Source organism: Bufo bufo, chromosome 2 (genome assembly GCF_905171765.1).
Source record: "Bufo bufo chromosome 2, aBufBuf1.1, whole genome shotgun sequence".
Classification (NCBI taxonomy): domain Eukaryota; kingdom Metazoa; phylum Chordata; class Amphibia; order Anura; family Bufonidae; genus Bufo; species Bufo bufo.
Window position 1 is genome coordinate 89,411,941 of NC_053390.1, and position 19,673 is coordinate 89,431,613.

At 42.6% G+C, this 19,673-nt stretch overlaps 1 protein-coding gene across 1 annotated transcript in view; it reads left to right on the top strand.

Moving 5' to 3' along the window:
- Positions 1-19,673, top strand: part of RAB3C (RAB3C, member RAS oncogene family) — a 153,691-nt gene that overhangs the window by 94,943 nt on the left and 39,075 nt on the right. Inside the window, exon 2 of the mRNA XM_040420169.1 lies at positions 17,356-17,474. Coding sequence (XP_040276103.1) covers positions 17,356-17,474 — 119 coding nt within the window. The remainder of the gene's footprint in view (positions 1-17,355; positions 17,475-19,673) is intronic.

Below are 19,673 nucleotides of genomic sequence, written 5' to 3' on the forward strand. Positions count from 1 at the left end.
TAGGAATCATTTTTTTGAAGAAGATTACGTCTATGTGTGGCCTCTGAGTGTTTTTTTCATGTGTTTTGATAGCAATCGGGCAATTATGTATTGAATTTGTTTAGTTAGAAATTGGAGTCCTCAATAAAATTTCGCAGGAGGGTACAGGTGGGCTGTAGCCTAGGCCCCTAGAAATGTTGATACCCATGAATGTAAACATTTAAAATCCATGCCCATTCCACATAACTTTCTAGGCATTAACTTGCAGATGGAAGACATTGCAGAAATGGCACATCCAGATCAGGCATCATTTTGTTGAACACTGGGATTTATTAACTACTTTTTACTAAGGTAATATCCAGAAAGATTATTTAGCAGTTTTTGCCTGAGGTTCTCACGTCAGTCCGATGTCTAATTACAAAGCCTCCTTATTCTCGTAGTTATAATTCTAATTAATTAGCAGCGCACACCAGAATCATTACTCACTGGGTGCAATCATCATTTTCTCAAGAGCCTTGGTTGGCAGATTTCATTACACATTTATGTCCAACTTCATTGCGTGATCAATATCTTCTGGTATTTAGAGATCTGTTGCATGGAAAGTCATTTTAATATAATAGGATACCTACTTACTATGTATCAGAGTGGTACTTACCTTGACACGGACTACAACTCTGAATTATTTCTTTAGGGTCACATTTGTAAGTATATTAATATCATTGAAATACCTTAGAGAAGTGTGGGGATTGGAAGTCTGTCCAAAGCCACAGCAATGCATATTTCACTACATCCCAATGCCGATTCCTAGAATATAGTGGGAACAAAGGGAATACACTTGTTTTCTATAGTAGTCAAAAAATGCATATTGAGGCACTGCCTGCAACCTACTGTTACGACCTTAGAGGAAGATATTGGCAGTATGAAATACCTTCTCTATATGGACAGATAGAAAGACATAAAGAAACAGCCACTGAGTAGGTTGGTGACTGCAGGGATCGGGGGCTCCCTGGGAGGCAGACATGAGACTTGAGATAACATAGGGGAGGTTATACAACTTGGAGCATGTTGGTTTTTTGTGTGAGTTGGGGACAGTTGAGGAAGGGGGGGGGATAGAAATAGGAGAGCAAGAGGAAGCTGAATGTGGAGTCTGTGGTCCTAGATGTGCAACGTGCCACCTCCCAGGGCCAATCGTGTCCCAGGTTTCTAGGAATGCCGAATGGTGTGGTGCAGCAGTTTTCTGTGTGTGTCACGGTGCTCCTACCTGGATACCATCGCTCCCCAGGGCTAGACTCTGAAGCAATAAAGGGGATGAGTAATGGTGGAGGTGGAGAATAAATCGAGTCCAGACCTTGATAAAGTTCAAGAGCTTTACTTGCATCAACTTGTATTCAGACAATATTCAAGCTTTCTCTTGGTTCCAGCAGGTTTCAGCATGCAGATGAAAAACGAAAGTAGAGGTGGCTGCATCACTGTCTCCATTAGAGGGATTGTGCAGTGAAAAGATACTGATGACCTATCCTCAGGATAGGTCATCAATCTGGTCAGTTGAACTCATGGCACCCCTGCAGATCCGCTGTTTGAAGAGGCTGCAGCACTCCTTGAGCGCTGAGAACTCTTCCTAGGCCAGTGACATCACATGCATCGGTTACATGGCCTAGGCACAGCTCAGTCCATCAAATGTTGCAATACCAAGCCCAACCATTATCCAATGGATGGCTCTGTGCTTGGTAAGCTGCATGGAGCATTGCGGCCTCTTCAGACAGCAGATGAGCAGAGGTTCCAGGTGTCGAATTGCCCTGATCAGATATTGGTGACCTATCTTTTGACTAGGTCATCAATATTAAACACCTGGAAAACCCCATTTAACTGTTAGGATTAGCATTTTCTCTGATCCCTGTGACTATGTATTATAAGCCGTCCTCCTGCCAGTGGCTGGCGGTACCAACTCGATCACCTTGACATAATAATACAACAAGGTGCACTAACTACCGAAGGAACTTGACATATTATTACGTCAATGTGCAGGAAAGAGTTAAGGATTTGACCCCCCCCCCTCCCCGTACAATATTGTATATCTAAATTGTATGTATACAAAATATATTTTATACTGTATATATTATATATATTATACCGGCATATTGGAGAGTCCCATATTTACTCGACACTCAACTTCCAGCTTAATCCAAGGTCATATTTATCTGTGTATTTAATAACTCCATCAATGAGAAATGTTGCCCCCTCAATTCCCTCACCGATTTCATTTCTTCCATGCCTACGAGATTTATGTTACCATGGCAATAACCATTTTGGCTTCCTGTGTTGCCCTGTATCTTGGCTACTTATCATGGCTGTGTGTCTCGCTGGTATCAGTCGGCTTCCTGTCTGAATTACTTTTCTTCATAGATAAAGTAAATTAATATTGCTACAAAGCTCAGAGATCACAATCAGTTCAGCCAGCGACATTAAGTTCTTCATTATAAAAGGGGGATCAGGCTGGTTTTAAGCGTGTTTTCTTTATTTTAATTGAAAGAAAAAAGATATTGTTTTCATTATTATTTAATTTTCTACATTTTTGAGCAGTTTCAAAATATAATAAAACAATTAAATTGCACAATATTTCCTTCCAAGTACTTACAAGTATACTTCTAGTCCTCCTGTAGATCAATTGTCCACTGTTCTGATTTGTTATAAATGCAGAACAATGAAAATAAGAAAGCGTCAGTTCCGTCACAGGACAGAGAGGATGGATCCCATTGACTATAATGGAGTCGGCTGGGTTTCTATTAGGACAGAACAGCACATTTACGAAGGAATCTATTGCCTTGAAACACCGGACTCTAATGTGAACACAGCCCTGTGTAAAGAGGTAATGAAGTTTAAGGCCTCTTTCACACGGACGAGTTTTCCATGCGGGTGCAATGCGTGAGGTGAACGCATTGCACCCGCACTGAATCCGGACCCATTCATTTCTATGGGGCTGTGCACATGAGCGGTGATTTTCACGCATCACTTGTGCGTTGCGTGAAAAGCGCAGCATGTTCTATATTGTGCGTTTTTCACGCAACGCATGCCCCATAGAAGTGAATGGGGCTGCGTGAAAATCACAAGCATCCGCAAGCAAGTGCGGATGCGGTGCAATTTTCACGCATGGTTGCTAGGTGACGATCGGGATGGGGACCCGATCATTATTATTTTCCCTTATAACATGGTTATAAGGGAGAATAATAGCATTCTTAATACAGAATGCTTAGTAAATTAGGGATGGAGGGGTTAAAAAAATTAAACTCACCTCATCCACTTGTTCGGGCAGCCCGGCTTGTCTTCTTTCTTCTTCTTTGAGGACCTGGGAGAAAAGGACCTTTGGTGACATCACTGCGCTCATCACATGGTCCATCACACGGTGATGGATCATGTGATGGACCATGTGATGAGCGCAGTGACGTCACCAAAGGTCCTTTTCTCCCAGGTCCTCAAAGAAGAAGAAAGAAGACAAGCCGGGCTGCGCGAACAAGTGGATGAGGTGAGTTTAATTATATATATATATTTTTTTAACCCCTCCATCTTTAATTTACCATGTTATAAGGGAAAATAATAAAATTTACACAACACCGATCCCAAACCCGAACTTCTGTGAAGAAGTCCGGGTTCGGGTCTGGGTACCAAACATGCCGATTTTTCTCACGCGCGTGCAAAACGCATTAAAACGCTTTGCACTCGCACATTTTCCCGCGACGCACCCGCATCCTATCCGGCCCTCACACGCGATGCCCGTCTGAAAGAGGCCTTAGCAAATACAGCCTATTTGTTATATAATAAAAAGTTATGCAATTTTCCATTATACCTTCTGCATCAATTCCGCTTGCAGTTATTCAAATGCTCATGGTTTACCTCCACTGAATAAGAATTTGTCCTGATCATGTGATGGACACAAAGGAGCACGCCCCCTTACAAGACACAAATCCAATAGCTGTACTGTATACATCTGCCATGCACATGTGTGTCCATCACTAGGGATAAGCGAATCAACTTCGGATGAAACATCCAAAGTCGATTCGCATAAAACTTTGTTCCAATACTGTATGGAGCAGGAGCTCCGTACAGTATTCGAATGTATTGGCTCAGATGAGCCGAAGTTATTGCTTCGGGTAATAACTTCATAAATTAATTTGTACTGTAAAAAAACATTTTATGAACTTGAATCGAACCCGAGTTCGGGAAATGTTTTTTTACAGTACAAATTAATTTATGAAGTTATTACCCGAAGTCTCGAGACAATAACTTCGGCTCATCGGAGCCATTACATTCTAATACTGTACGGAGCTCCTGCTCAGTACAGTATTTTAACAAAGTTTTATGCAAATCGACTTCTGATGTTTCATCCTAAGTCGATTCGCTCATCCATATCCATCACATGACCAGGACTTATATTGAGGAGGATAGGTCATCAATATCGACACTTCAAAAATCCTTCAATAAAGTGACTCCACTTTTATTACTGCCTATGCCATAAGTCAGCCCACAAGGGGAAGGCAAGGGGAGTGGAGAGGATAGAAGTGATGGCTGCACCAATGAGGGTGGTCAGTAATAAGAATGGACGTCTATCGCTTATAGACACTATTTGATGCCCCCCCCCACCCCCACCCACCCACATCCACATCCAAAAGTGAAATAAGGTTTAGGTCAACATGAATTGTTTCGGGGGGTGGGGGGTTCGGAAAGTCTATTGGTGGGAACTCATAAGCAAACATTTTAGTCCTAATCAGTGGCAACCCCTGAGCAACATACTGCTAATCAGGGTAAACTAACGAATCGGCAAGGTAGTGCCTATGATTAAAGGGAACAACTACTCCAATTTATGGTTGTAGTCCTCAAGGTTGTTAATCCTGCTCTAGCACACCCTGGGCCTTCTTTCCCTCTGGGCACACTGTGGACTTTTGGGACCTCCTGTCAGGTGGTGGCTGGAGTGCTCTTGATGTAAGAATGAGCAGTGTAGTGAAACGCATCCAAGGGGGAACTTCTGACTGGCTCCCAACACGGCTGGCACCACCACAAGATAAGACTTTAATTTTTCGTTGTGCTGCTATACACATTTTTTCCTACAGTGTAGTGAAAGGCAGGAGAACAGGTGCAGGGACTGACAGATGGTGGAGGCAATGACCAGGGCCGTTTGGTTGAAATAAACAGACTATCTTTACTGAACAGACCGTGGCAGTAACAGTGTAAATGCAAGCAACAGGCACACATCTCAGATATTGCACAAAGTAAGCTTTTCCCAAAAGAGTGTATATAGAAGGTGGCAATGTTGGCAGTGGGACTTCCTTAGTCTCTTTCTATAGGTACTAGCAATCTTCCCAAATTGACCACAGGCATGCAGTCACTCCTAATATACTTTCTGCAGTGCCCAGTTGCAGGGTGCACTCCTAGATGGGATGACCAGTCCATCTCAGAGGAGTCATGTGCAGCAGAAAAATAAACCCAGACCACCAGTAATGGCTTTTGACATAAACGTGTGTTTACCTTACTGTTTCTGTCCAGCACTGCCTTAAAGTGGGCCTCAAACATCTGTAAATAGTCAGTGCTTCTTTCTTTTAGGAAATAATCCTTAGTAAAGTTGTTTTCTGGCACTTTTCCACTCTCAGAAATTGTGTTTTCCTGGATTGTTCTGTTTGGCCTACTTTTGCAGCAGTACACAGCAAGCATGTCTTCACTCAACTGGCAACCAACTAAGAACTACCAATTTAACTGTTTCCTACCTATGTATAACCATTTGGGATACATATGTGCACAAATAATCTCAGTAAACATTTTAACAACTTTTAAAGTGTGAAACATAGCATTAAAACGTTTAGTAGTAAACTTGATATTAACCCTTCAGCAGCGAAGGGTGAATTATTAACTCCCCCAATCAACAGCTCAACAAGCCCCACACCTTAAAGGGGTTGTCCAAGATCTTTTTTTTTTTTTTTTTTAGAATCCCCCCCACACAGCAGTACCTGTGAAGAAAGCTCTACTTACCTGCTCTCTGCCACTGTGTTCCAGCTCTATGGCTCCCGGACTGTCTTCCCTGTCATCCCGTCTCCGTCTATCAATTTCTGCACTGATGGGGTCATATGCACTCCTACAGCCAATGACAAGCCTCAGCTGTGACGTATTGCCGTGGTATGGGAACCAGCAGTGATGTGTCTCAGCGGCGCACGTGACTCCCATCTGTGCAGAAGGTGACAAATAAGGACCAGAAGTCCAATGAGGACAGCCTGGAAGCTATGGAGCCAGAATGAAGGAACTGGGAACGGGCAAGTTTAGCTTTCGTTACAGGTACCAATTGGTGATGGAATAAAAAAATTATAATCTGGGACAAACCACAAACCCTTTAAAGTTTGGCAATCGAATCGGTGCTAGAAGGAACTCCCTGTATACAGACCCATATAGCTCCCACTGAACTCAGCAATGGCCTTATAAATCTTATGTAAGGGCCCCCTCCTACTAGTGGCCCCTGTTCTCGTGTTCAGTGGGGCCCCCGCCAATCTAATAGTTATCCCCTATCCCTGTGGGGATAACGTAATGTAACTGGAATACCCATTTAAGTGTACATACATACAAAACTAAATGCAATTTCAAGGTAGCCCACTAGTCTGAACTCACGTCCCCAATACAGGACTTGATACTGTTGCATGCAGAACGCTAAAATGGCTGTTATAAAGCGCTTTATTATATTGTAAGAGATTTTCTGGAATGTGACCGTCTCTCGTTTGGTCCCAGAAATTTCTAGACTTCTAGCAGCTCTTACAAAGAGCAACCGGATAATTGGAAGCAACTATGCACCTGCCATACCCAATACAAGTGTCAGATATCCCTATAAATAGAAAGTGCACAGCAAGCTTGTGAAGACTAGTGTGAATGTCATAGCGATCCTGAAAGCCCCCCGCCGTCACCTCGACTTATATAATCACATGGAGGATAACTCACACAGTCGACCAATATAACTTTCACCCGCAGCTTTCGGGCCAATTACCCTGAGAATCCTGAATGGGCAGTGTGAACGTGGCCTTACATTCATCATTCATCCTGTATCCCTGAATAGTTTTTAAAAATGTTTTTAGAGGATTTATGTGATTTAAAGCAAGTAAAGCATATTTAATTATTTTTATACAGCATTGCACATAGAGGTTTAAGTGACATTACATTAATCGATAGAAAATCAAATGATGATAATATAATGGCTCAATACCTTATCGTGCAGGATTAGAAGCATACATTTCTGAGGGTCAAGGCTGCCTCTAAGGGGATCAAACTGAATACAGATTTTTTACAGGCCCATAAAATTCAATACTAGCTGTATAAACCCGATCTCCAGTTTTCTGCCCCTAGTGGTATACTTCTCCTGCAGCATTGAGGATGTCAAAAATAGAAGCATTTCCCAAACTTGTTGGATCAGGTAAGAGAAGTCAATAATAAGAATGGATGCTCATTGCTCATAAACACTATTTGGCATCCTCTACCACCTCCATCCAAAAGTGAAACAGGTGGCATTTGCTCCTTCCCCCCAAAAAGGGGAAGAGGGAGGGTATTGGGGGGGGGGGACTTGTTAGCAAACACTTTAGTGCTAATCAAGGTAATGCCCAAAGTCCCGTGGTTAAAGGGAACAATTAAAAACTACTCCAATATGGTATTATAGTTGGTATGGGTAATGCCAGGGGTCTGCGCCAATCTCCATCTGACCCTGCACCTAACTGTCTAAAAAAGAGTAACAAGGTAAAGATAGATAGATAGATAGATAGATAGATAGATAGATAGATAGATAGATAGATAGATAGATAGAATATGGAAGCTGAAGTCCAGAGTAGTCAGGAAGTGTTTAGCGTGTGGAATTTTTTTTTTTATTATCCAAAATAAGGTGAAAAAAATAAATACCGGATCCGTTTTTCAGGATGACACCGGAAAGACGGATCCGGCATTTCAATGCATTTTTTTGGACTGATCAGTCTTACTAATGCCATCAGTTGGAATACGTTTTGCCTGATCCGCCAGGCAGTTCCGGCGACAGAACTGCTTGCCAGATCTCTCTGCCGCAAGTGTAAAAGTAGCCTAACCTACCGAATGTACATTGGCAAGAAGAAGGAGGCGGATTGAATAGAATATGATCAGATGCATTGGGATAATTATTTCTTTGAAGTCACCATAAGAAGAATGGTGTTTCTTATCTATAATAAAAACACTTCGCCCAAGACGGAACAAGTAATTGTCTATATGTGAAGCGTAATGGATGGTGTTATCAGTGAAGGTATATTCCTGCCAGAAAGATAAATTACCTATCTACTGGAATTCCCACCTAATGCCAGAACAGGGGATACCCCTCCGATGCGAGACTGCAGCCAGGAGGGGTGTGGATGGAGCTGCAGCCTTACTTTCCACCTCCTGAAATTTTACAATAAATCATTTACCTTCTTTACACATCACCAGGGCACCAGTGTAACATTTTATTCAGTAGAATAATTCTAAGTATCAGCACATTGTCATAAAATGTTGAAAATAGTCGATGTCCCATGTGGTATGACCTAAAATGCGTGAGTAATCTGCATTGTGCTGTAGGTATCAGTGCAGAATGGGTGTGAATATAATGGAGACAGCTCAATAGTGTCAGATGTGCTCTTGTCTCCAGCTTTGTGTTTGTTCATGTTCTCATGTAAATGTCACCTCAATGCCCCTTAATCTCCACAAGCCACTTGATTGATGGGTGGTATACAAAAGATGTACAGTAGATGCTCACACATTTCATCAGCTCAAGAGCAGCCTCAACTGAATGCATTGGCCATATGCATTTCTGGATGTTATTCTTGTCTTATATGGAATAGAAACATAGAATATTAGGAGAAACTAGGTGTTTAGTGGATATGTTAATCTCCATATAGCAATATAAGAGAACAGTGACCATTCCCGTGTGGCGAGGGCGGGTTATATGTTGCACGTCTTTTTAGGGCTGCATTGTTTATGCTTTGCACAGCGACACAAATTAAAGGAGTTTTCCGGTTTTATCAAGATATATCTTACCCTGTTATCTAAATCAGTCGGTGTCTGACCATTGGGAACGGAGCGGCTGGTCCAACTGTGCCTTGCTGCTTCATTCATGCTTTATGCCCGTCATCTAATCAGGGCCAATTCTAGCTTTTCTGGGAAAATTGAAATGTCCAATTAAAATCAGACTAGTAAAAGGTATCCTGCTCACTGGAATTAAACATTAGGGGGCCTGCACTGGCTACCACCCACATCCAGTGCATCCTCCTGTCTAGTTTTTAGAGCAGAATTTGTGTTGTCTGTTGCACTGTTCCTGCCTCCTGCAATTTAATATTGCAGGATCAGCACCTCAAAAAGCACAGGGAGCGGGTCACAGACCGGTTGGCCGCACTGATACAGCGCCGTGCAGAGCAGCAACTAATGAGCATGGCACCCTTGGAACATGGAGGCAGGGAACTGCTTGATCAATGCCAACAGTTGCCAGTCCAGGCACAGAGGAGGCATCCGTCAGTGGTTAAACTTAAATATGACAGCGACGACACTCAGAGGCAAATCAGTCAGCCGCCTGAGGCAAGATGCTCATCTCACTTCATACCAGATGCAGCCCTGGATCTAATAGTTATCCCCTGTGAGTAGTAAATAACCTGATATAATGAAAGTACCCCTTTAAAAGGATCTGTCACCACATACCTCCATGGTTATCCAAGCCAAGTGTCAGATGTGCGCTTGTCTCCAGAACTGAACAGCTTTTCTCCCATCCCGATCAGCGACTGCATTCCTGAAAAGTTGTGGATTTTTTTTATATGCAAATGAGCTGCTTGACATCTGGCCTGGCCCTGTGTTCTCACTTATGCCCTCGTGCTTCGGGGATCAGCACAGCCATGCGACTTGCAAGGGTTGCATAGTACAGATGATTTCAACTCTGGAAAGTGCCAGGGCTATATTACCTGTGTGCCAATTTCCAATGTACCAGCACATGTGCGAGAACACAAGGTGTAACAGAGGCTGCCGTGCGCCGCTGTTCTCCTGCTTACCGCCGCGGTGCCTGGTTCAGCGGTGATCTGCTGCCAGTGTTTCCTTTCAGCCCTGGTCACAGCATGCTTGCTACTTGTTTCCTGCAGCATTTCCTTAAGGGCCGGCGTGCGTCACTTCCTGTGCTTTATGGGTTGGATCATGTGACCTCGCTGACCAATCCTAGCCCTCCTGTACATATATAAGTGGCTCAGCCCCCTTCCCAGATGCCTCAGTGTCAAGGTGTCCTGTTAAGGTTCCTGATATCTGCTTGTGTTCCTGACTCGTTCTTGTATTCCTGGCCTGCTTGCCTTGACTCTCCTGTTGCCGACCCGGATTGCCTGACCTGTACCTGTGCCGCCTGCCCTGACGCCTGTTTGTCTTCACCTCTGCCTCATCCTTCGGTCCTGTACTGTTGCTCCTGGTTACAACTCAGTCTGCTGACAACGCCTGTACCTCTGGTACCTTGCTCAGGTCCGCCTGGACCAGCTGCCTCGTGTGCCAATCCTCCTCAAGAGGTAGTGACCTGGTGTTCCCCTCTGGAAAGTCTATCCCCACCATCAGGGGTACTGTGAAGATCGAGGGGTTTACTTAGACAACGCCCTGAGAGGAGGTAGGAGACGTGGCACAGTGGGTTCACACCTGCTGGTTCGTAACAACAGGGCCAGGCCAGATTGCGTCTCCCCTGCCTAGTCTTGTCATTCAAAGCTTGGGGGAAGGCTGGACAAAATAAAGTCTGGAGCTTTTGGTGCAATGAAGTGCAACTGTGATGCCCTCGTTATACCAAACAGAGTTGATTAACTCTGGCCTTGTCTGGCTTATGCTGTAACAATTGAGTGTGCAGTACACAGAATTAACATTTTCCCAAAAAAAGATTTGAATCCCACTAGCAACCTGCTGTCTGTGGGATTATGTGGGGACAAGACTTAATCATATACACCAAATCAAATAAATGCTCTTTTCACTAATAAATGACTAACAAATACTAATATTAGATATCTTTATTGTTTGTACAAAATGGTAAACATATAAAGTCAATTATGACAGCGGCATACATATGCAAAAGCATACATATGGGCTTAATCAATCTTACTAAAACATCCAAGTCTATCATGGGATCTCATACATACATAATGGTACATGTAAAGTGCATAGTGCTAATTATTGGTGTATACAGCATTAACATTACAAACATTATATAATAACCCATACTTTGCGGATAATGTGTAATTCAACGAATGGCTGGCTCTCAAGTAATTAATATAACATTTATTCCCTATACATTTCATACGCAAACAGAATATATACAGAAAAAAATATAAAAGATACAATTCATATAGAAAAAAACCCATATAAAAATATTAAAAAATATATAGTGATATGTTAGTTTTTTTAATTCATTATAGTCACGGTCCCTCTTACAGTTGCGTAGCTCACGCAAACTTTGGAACTTAATTCCCCAAAAGAAAAAGACCCTTAAAATTACATTATTTATTAGTAATCATTAAAACCTAATGCCCAAACTATTGTTAGGATGCAATGCCAGTCAATCATATACAGATAAAAACAGATACAAAAATAGATGACAAAAATAGTAAGAGGTCACCAGGGAGGGAAAAATCCCCCCCCCCCCCCTAAATCTCACCCTAACATGCCCCTCAGCCCAGAGACAAATCCTGATGGTGGAGACTCTCTGTCCTCGTGCCTCAACTATTGTGCTCTCAATAGCTCTAAAAATAAAAAGAACCCCCCCCCCCCCCCCCCCCCCGTGAAACTTTGGAACTTAGACTCAATTCATATGCTGTGGTTAAAGGGGTTGTCTGAGTTATTTTTTTGTTCTTTGTATGTTTCTAACTAGGCAAATGTAAGGACTTTACAATTCACTTTCTTTATCTCCAGTTGCTGCTTTCCCAGATTTCACTAAGGGGTCCCATGACCTGTGATATCAGCTTCTCTCCCTGCTCTGATGATGTTTCGTGCACAAGCCTGAGAGAGCAGATATGTGCCTGTACAGGAGACGTCACTGTGCTGGCCACTCCCCCCTGGCTGCTGCTTATTGCTCTCTCCATGGATTCTTAAGGAAAAACATTAACCCCTTCAGCTGCACAGACTCAGGGCTGAAGGCTTTAATGAGTAGCTGCAGGCAGTGAGGAGACAAATTCTGGGCACAGGAGCTGACAGATGAGTTCTGCAGAGCATTGCACAATAACAGGTAGGGGGAAGATCCTGTGTGTATCAGCAGTGTCATTGTGATCCTGTGTGTATCAGCTGGGACTTGTAGTCGTACACACACAACATGCTGCAGAGTCTCCCAGCGGGCAGACATGTCACTCAGGGCAGCACTTGTATTCACTCCCTTTGCAGAGCAGGGGCAGAGATTGTAGTTATTGTAGGTAAACAAAGGACCAGAAAAGAACCAGGGAAATTAGGAAATATATATATATATATATATATATATATACTGTATATATATATATATATATATATATATATTTGTCTAAAACTTGCTTAGCTTAGTTATATATTGCTGCTCATCAGATTTACAGTGCTATATATATATTTTCATAACTCGAACAACCCCTTTAAGTATCTCTCTATATTTTATGTGCTGCTAATAACGTTCCAAGTTAGTATTGAAAGTTCGATCTTGCGCTTCTTACCGATACCTTGGTGTGCCCGCCTTATCACACGGTCTGCTACTGCCAATGTATAAGCTGGTACATACGTGGCTTTGTCCGTATATACTGCTTGATCCTCTCTATTGCTTAAGGATCGCTGAGACCTGCAGTCCGTCCCTGCCGTATATTTCAAACCTGTTGGATCGCTAGCATGGTGTAACTTAAAATGATGTGACAAAGTGTGTTTTTCATATCACTTTTTATTTTATTAATGTGCTCAGTTACTCTGGTTTTAAACGCCCTTCCTGTACAACATACCATACATACTGCTTGGCACATGGGCACTCCAGGACGTATATGACCGCCTCACTGTTACATAATGTTTCTTTAATTTCCCATTCAAATGTGTTTACTTTAGAAGTTACTCTAATTGTCTTTCTATCAAATGTAGTTCTTCTACAGTTACTGCTTACACCACATCTATAAAACCCGTTTAGCTTAATACATGGTGTCATTATAGATTTTTCCTTTTGTCTTCTTATGGTTGGGGCAACTTGTAGTCCTAAATTTGGGGCTTTTGTGTACATAATAGGTGGTTTTCTTGGGAGAGTTGTTGCTAAGACCTTATCTTCTTGTAACAAGTGTCAATATTTATTAATGATGGCTGATATTTTTTTGTATTCCACATTAAAAAGTAATATTAATTTAGATGTCTCCACTCTACTGTACCCTTGTTATTTTTCTTGGAAAAATATTTGTCGATCTAATCTTCTCACTTTATTTAATGAATCATCCAGTAGGGCTGGTGAATGTTGTTTTTCAAGAAATTGAGCTTTCATAGATTCCGCTTCGATTTCATATTGATCTTTCCGTGTGCAGTTTCGCTTTAGGCGATGGAACTGACTAAGGCTACTTTCACACTTGCGTTGTTCTTTTCCGGCATAGAGTTCCGTCACAGGGGCTCTATACCGGAAAAGAACTGATCAGTTTTATCCCCATGCATTCTGAATGGAGAGTAATCCGTTCAGTTTGCATCAGGATGTCTTCAGTTCAGTCGTTTTGACTGATCAGGCAAAAGAGAAAACCGCAGCATGCTACGGTTTTCTCTCCGGCGAAAAAAACTGAAGACCTGCCTGAACGCCGGATCCGGCATTTTTTCCCAAAGGAATGAATTAGCGCCGGATCCGGCATTCAGAATACCGGAAAGCCGGATCCGTCGTTCCGGCATGCGCATGCGCAGATCGGTAAAAATGTGAAAAAATGTACAAGACGGATCCGTCGGTCAGCATGACAAGCGGAGAGACGGATCCGTCCTTGCAATGCATTTGTGAGACGGATCCGTCCCTCCAGCCCGCCCATCTCCTGCTGAATGCGATCCTCCGTGTGACGCAGCGGACGAATTCTCGCGCATGCGCCGTGCGCGGCTGTATTCGGCGCATGCGCAGTGAATGTCTGACCGCTTCCCTGCTCAGACATCTCCACTGCGCCTGCGCCGATGACGTCATAGTGCTCCAAGGAACAGGCGCAGTGGAGATGTCTGAGCAGGGAAGCGGTCAGACATTTACTGCGCATGCGCCGAATACAGCCGCGCACGGCGCATGCGCGAGAATTCGTCCTCTGCGTCACACGGAGGATCGCATTCCGGAGGACATGGGCGGGCTGGAGGGACGCGCTGGGCGGCGGCAGTTTCTGAAGGTAGACGGAGCCTCTAGGTGCTAATGACGCCCACATAGCACCTAGAGGCTCATTAGCATATTTATAAAAGTTATTTTTTTTAGCAAAACGGCTGCCCCAAAAGCTGCTATATTAGGATGGTTGGCCAGAGCAGACACTAGCGGATCGCTAGTGTCTGACAGCTAATTATGTCATACGAAGTGATAGAAACCCTTTAAGATAAAGCTATTTTTTGCTACAGATTTCTGATAGGTACTACATAGGAAGGTGGAATCCTTAATTTCTATATTAAGATCAAGGAATTGTACTGCTTGAGTGCTAATGTTTGGTGTGAATCTCAGATTTAACAGATTATCATTCAACTTTTCTATAAATTCTATTAATTCCCCATATGGCTTATCCCATACTAAAATAATATCATCAATGTATCGCCGCCAGAGCACCAGAGCCCGATCCCAATCATCACGTCATCTGTAGATAATATTTTGAATTATAATAAAAATAATTATGAGTCAAAACATAATTAATACTATCTTGTATGAATTGTAATTGTTCTATTTCTAGATCATTTTTTTGGGGTTATTATTTTTTATACCGCTTGTACACCCTGTTCGTGATTGATACAAGTGTATAATGAACTTCCGTCTAATGTTGCCATAATCTAGCCAGGTTGATATATCAAATTTTCAAACATCTTTACCACCATTGTAGTATCTTTTAGATAAAAAGGAATGTCTCTTACATATGGTTGTAAGAGATGATCTAGATACTGCGATAAATTAGATGTTAATGAGCCTATCCCAGAAACTATAGGTCTACCTGGCGGATTGGTTGGGTCTTTGTGTACCTTCGGAATACAATAGAACACCGGCAACCTTTTCGGAGTACCCAGTATAAAGTCATACTCCCGAAGACTGGGGTACTGCACAGTACTATGTAAAACCAAAGATATGACATTGTGATTTCAGAATGAATGGTGCCAAATGTCATTCTCTACTCAGCTACATATTTACATTCATAAGGATGTTATATGCAGACCTTTTTCTAAAAGAAATGCATACTTACAGAGAACAGACAATCGTAGAAATCCGCACTTAGGGTACTTTCACACTAGCGTTTTTCTTTTCCGGCGCTGAGTTCCGTCCTAGGGGCTCAAATCCGGAAAAGAACTGATCAGTTTTATCCTAATGCATTCTGAATGGAGAGTAATCCGTTCAGGATGCATCAGGATGTCTTCAGTTCAGTCTTTTTGACTGATCAGGCTTTTCAGAAAACCGTAGCATGTTGTATTTTTACCTCCGGCCAAAAATCCTGAACACTTTGACTGAACGCCGGATCCGGTCTTTTTCCCATTGACTTGCATTAACGCCGTGTGTTCAGTCAAACCGGATCCGGCTTTTGCATGTTAAACCCGAAAAATGTGAAAAAAAAGTCCTTAAATGGCAGATCCGTTTTTTTTCCATGCATTTTTTCATTGTGATCAAAATCCTGATCAGGATTCAAATGTAATCCGTTTTCACACGTTTTTCCGGATCCGGTGGGCAGTTCCCGTGTCGGAATTGAACGCCGGATTTAAACAACGCTAGTGTGAAAGTAGCCTTAGGGATATAGTTTTAACATGTTATTTTTTTAAACTGTTATGCTATTTTTAACTTGATTTACTAAACAGATCCAATGGGGTTTTGATGTAACAAGCACAAGGGGAAACGTTATTGCTGTAGTGTATAGTGTATGATGGAGGAAAGGGGGGGATCAGGAGTCAAAGATGCATATGAGATGGTGTTCAGGTGTTCTGAAGAATTTTTTTATTATTATTATTATTATTATTAGTAATATTAATATTGGGCTTTTTGCTGTCATTTACTTCTAACAGCATAGCTGAAAAGTGTTTGCCAGTAATGTTTATACTGAAAGTCAAGGCTGGATAGTTTTGACAAAACCAAAATGACGCCCCTCTAAAATCAAGCCCAGTTCGAGGTGAGGTGTGACTTCAGCCAATCCTACCCTAATATTACTGGTTCAGTTCATGTCATAGGCAGTACAAGCACAGGCAACTATCTGTAATGTGTATGAACCCCACCAAGATAATTTTAATACCTCATCATTTTGCATCTCTAGACATTTATGGGTTATTTATAGTCACCACATTCTAACCAGGGTTGTCATGTTTTGAAGAGTGGTGCTGTAAGACTCATGTATTTGAAGGGGTAAATTCAGCTCTGTGGCTATACTTGTATATGCTGTATATATGTGGCATATACATTACCCCAGAGCATGGAGGTATCTGCAAATAGTTTATTTCATTATGTACTGTAATGTCATGTAATGTCATGCTATGTATTGCACCCAGTATAAACAGGTATGGATGGCACAGGCGGGGTTAACAATCCTGGGTCAGCCCTTGTAGGAGGTTAAGTAAGGGCTGGTCCCGCCACTATTTTTAAAGCAGTCTAGACAAGAGTCTAGAAGAGAAAGGAAGCTGTGACTTGTGCTCCCTCTTCTTAGGCCCAAAAATCGACAGAGATTGATGGCCATCAATAACAGATTGGTGAGGTTTGACCCACAGCAGCACCATGGATCAGTTTGAAGGAGCTATAGCACTCACATTGCAGGCTCTTCATGGTTTGTGTGCCTGTAGGCTGTTTACTTAGTAACGTTGGTGCTGGATATTGGACTAAGAGGCCGGGCGCTCGAAGTAGTGCCACAGCCCCCAAATAGTTGATCGATGAGAGTTCCAACAGTTGGACCCCCATGGACCACTTGATAGGACATAAACCTCCCGAACCCAGAAAACCCTTTTAATGGATGTGATAAGAAACAAAATTATGACTATGGAGAAATACTCTGTGCTTTACATGCAGAAGGACCAGGGTTCAATATCTAGTAAAACCATGAGCTTTGATTAGCCTCTGGGTTTCTGATATTGACCTGGTCGGATATCAATCCTTTGACATTAGGGTTTGTACTTCAGACCAAATTGTCATTTTTTTAATTTGTTTTGTTTATTTTTTTAATAAAAGAGATGGAATATTAATATGGCTCCGCATGTTTGTTATTTCAGGACACAGCCGGACAGGAGAGATACCGAACCATTACTACAGCCTATTACCGAGGTGCAATGGGTTTTATCTTAATGTATGACATCACGAATGAGGAATCGTTCAATGCAGTGCAGGACTGGTGAGTGCTTCTTGTTTCATGTGGCACCTGTGTTGTGACACTATTTCCTGGCACACCGTGTGCATCCAGCATATGCCAAAATGTCTGGTGGGAAATGTTTTTATTTGCTCGGTCTCTGAGTGACAAGTGATAAAACACAGCGCCTGTCGTGTGCTTCTCTTCATATTAGCACAGCGAGATGGCGGCACGTTATGTCTATAGATAGATGCTGAGTGACATGATCATCACAGCTATGTCGTTGCCGTTTTATAGGCGGAATTTAGCAAACTAGGAAATAATGTTGTAAATTTACAGCAAGGGTCCCGACACTCACAAATTTGCTCTGGCATTTTTTTTGCCACCAAACAATCGCCATACCACATGTGTTTTTTATGGCAATTGTAGTTCAGGTGTTTTTTTTACCCATACATAAAAGTCCAGCAGATTCACTTGAATCAGTAATCCAAACCACAGCAGGAGTCCACGGTGTGCGCACGCCCAGGTCATCCAGAAATAGGATCCAGCGTGTAAATAAAATCCCAAAATTTATTGCAGTAAATCAATTAAAAAACACATCCCCTCCTGTACATCGCTGACATGTTTCAACCGACTGTAGCAATCATAGCACCTGCTCCTTATAAACGTTGCCAGCTGAGGAATATCCACAAAAAAACTAAATGACAATTCCTGACAGCAAGGTGTAGATTCCACCAAGCAGCACTACAAGCCGCACACTGATATGAATGGGAGGTGGATGCTTGTAAAGCCAATCAAATGCTATGAGTTCTATTAGATGTAAACGTGCGTTACCCTCACAGACTAAATCCTGGCCTTCCCTCTTTCAACTGCACACTCTCAGAGGTTCACTAGAGTTCCTTGGGGACAAACTAGCTGATGCTGAGTGACAGGATTGGAAATTGCTTCTTTAGCAGCCTTGTTTCAACGCACTCAGGCTCTGACTCAGACTAAGGACAATTGTATCTGTTTTGAAGTCCGCATGCGTTCCACATTTTGCAGAACAGAATGGCCAGCCGTATGATAGAGATGCCTATTCTTGGCTGCAATTGTGGACAAGAATAGGACATGTTCTATCTTTTTTGTGGGGCCACGGAACAGAAGTACAGAAGTGGACAGCACACAGTGTGCTGCCCTCGTCTTTTACGTCCCTATTGAAATGAATAGGTCCGCATCTGTTCCGCAAAAAATTGCGAACGGATGTGGACACAAATTTAAGGTAGTCTGAATGAGTCATTAGAACACCGTACATGTCAAGTCTTTAAAGATGGCACACACCTCGTTTTTCATAGCTGAACACCAGTCACAAACCTTTAAACCCTCAGATGCCATGGTCAGTTGTGACTAGAGCTGAGCGAATCGAATCCGATCCAAATTTGAGGATAAATTCGATTCGCCTAGAAGCCGAATTTCCTAGTGCTTCGTGTCAGTGAATCGATTTAACCTGAAATAGTATAAAAAAAACTCAAACTTACCTCCTCCATTTGCTCGCAACGGGACGCCAGCCTCCATCTTGCTTGAAGATCTCGTCTGAAATCTAGCGAGATTACATCATTACGATGGCCGGTGTGATGACGTCATGCGTCACCACGCCAGCTGGCCTGATGACGTAATCTCGCGCCGCACAGGATTTCAGCCTAGATCCTCAAGCAAGATGGAGGCGGTAAGTTTTATTTATTTATTTTTTTAATTGTTAATTTTACACTCAGATGCCGCGATCATGTATGAACGCGGCATTTGACGGGTACAATGACGGGGGGGGGGGGGGCGCTATTGCAGTTCCCTGTTACTGCACCCGCTACTTACAAAAAAATGCGCTTTGTGACGAAGTAATTCGTCAGAAAGCAAATTTTTTTGTGAAATTCGGCAAATCAGCCGAATCGAACTATTAAAAAATTTGCTCATCTCTAGTTGAGAAGAGTCTAGAAGAGAAAGGAAGCTGTGACTTGTGCTCCCTGTTCTTAGGCCCAAAAATCGACAGAGTTGGTGAGGTCTGACCCACAGCAGCACCATGGATCAGTTTGAAGGAGCTATAGCACTCACATTGCAGGCTCTTCATGGTCTGTGTGCCTGTAGGCTGTTTACTTAGTAATGGTGCTGGATATTGGACTAAGGTAATAATCAAGGAAATGCCCGTACCTAAAGAGTCAGATCCCACTAGCTGCACCAAAAGCAATAGACATTAAGTGGAGAAACTAATCTGTA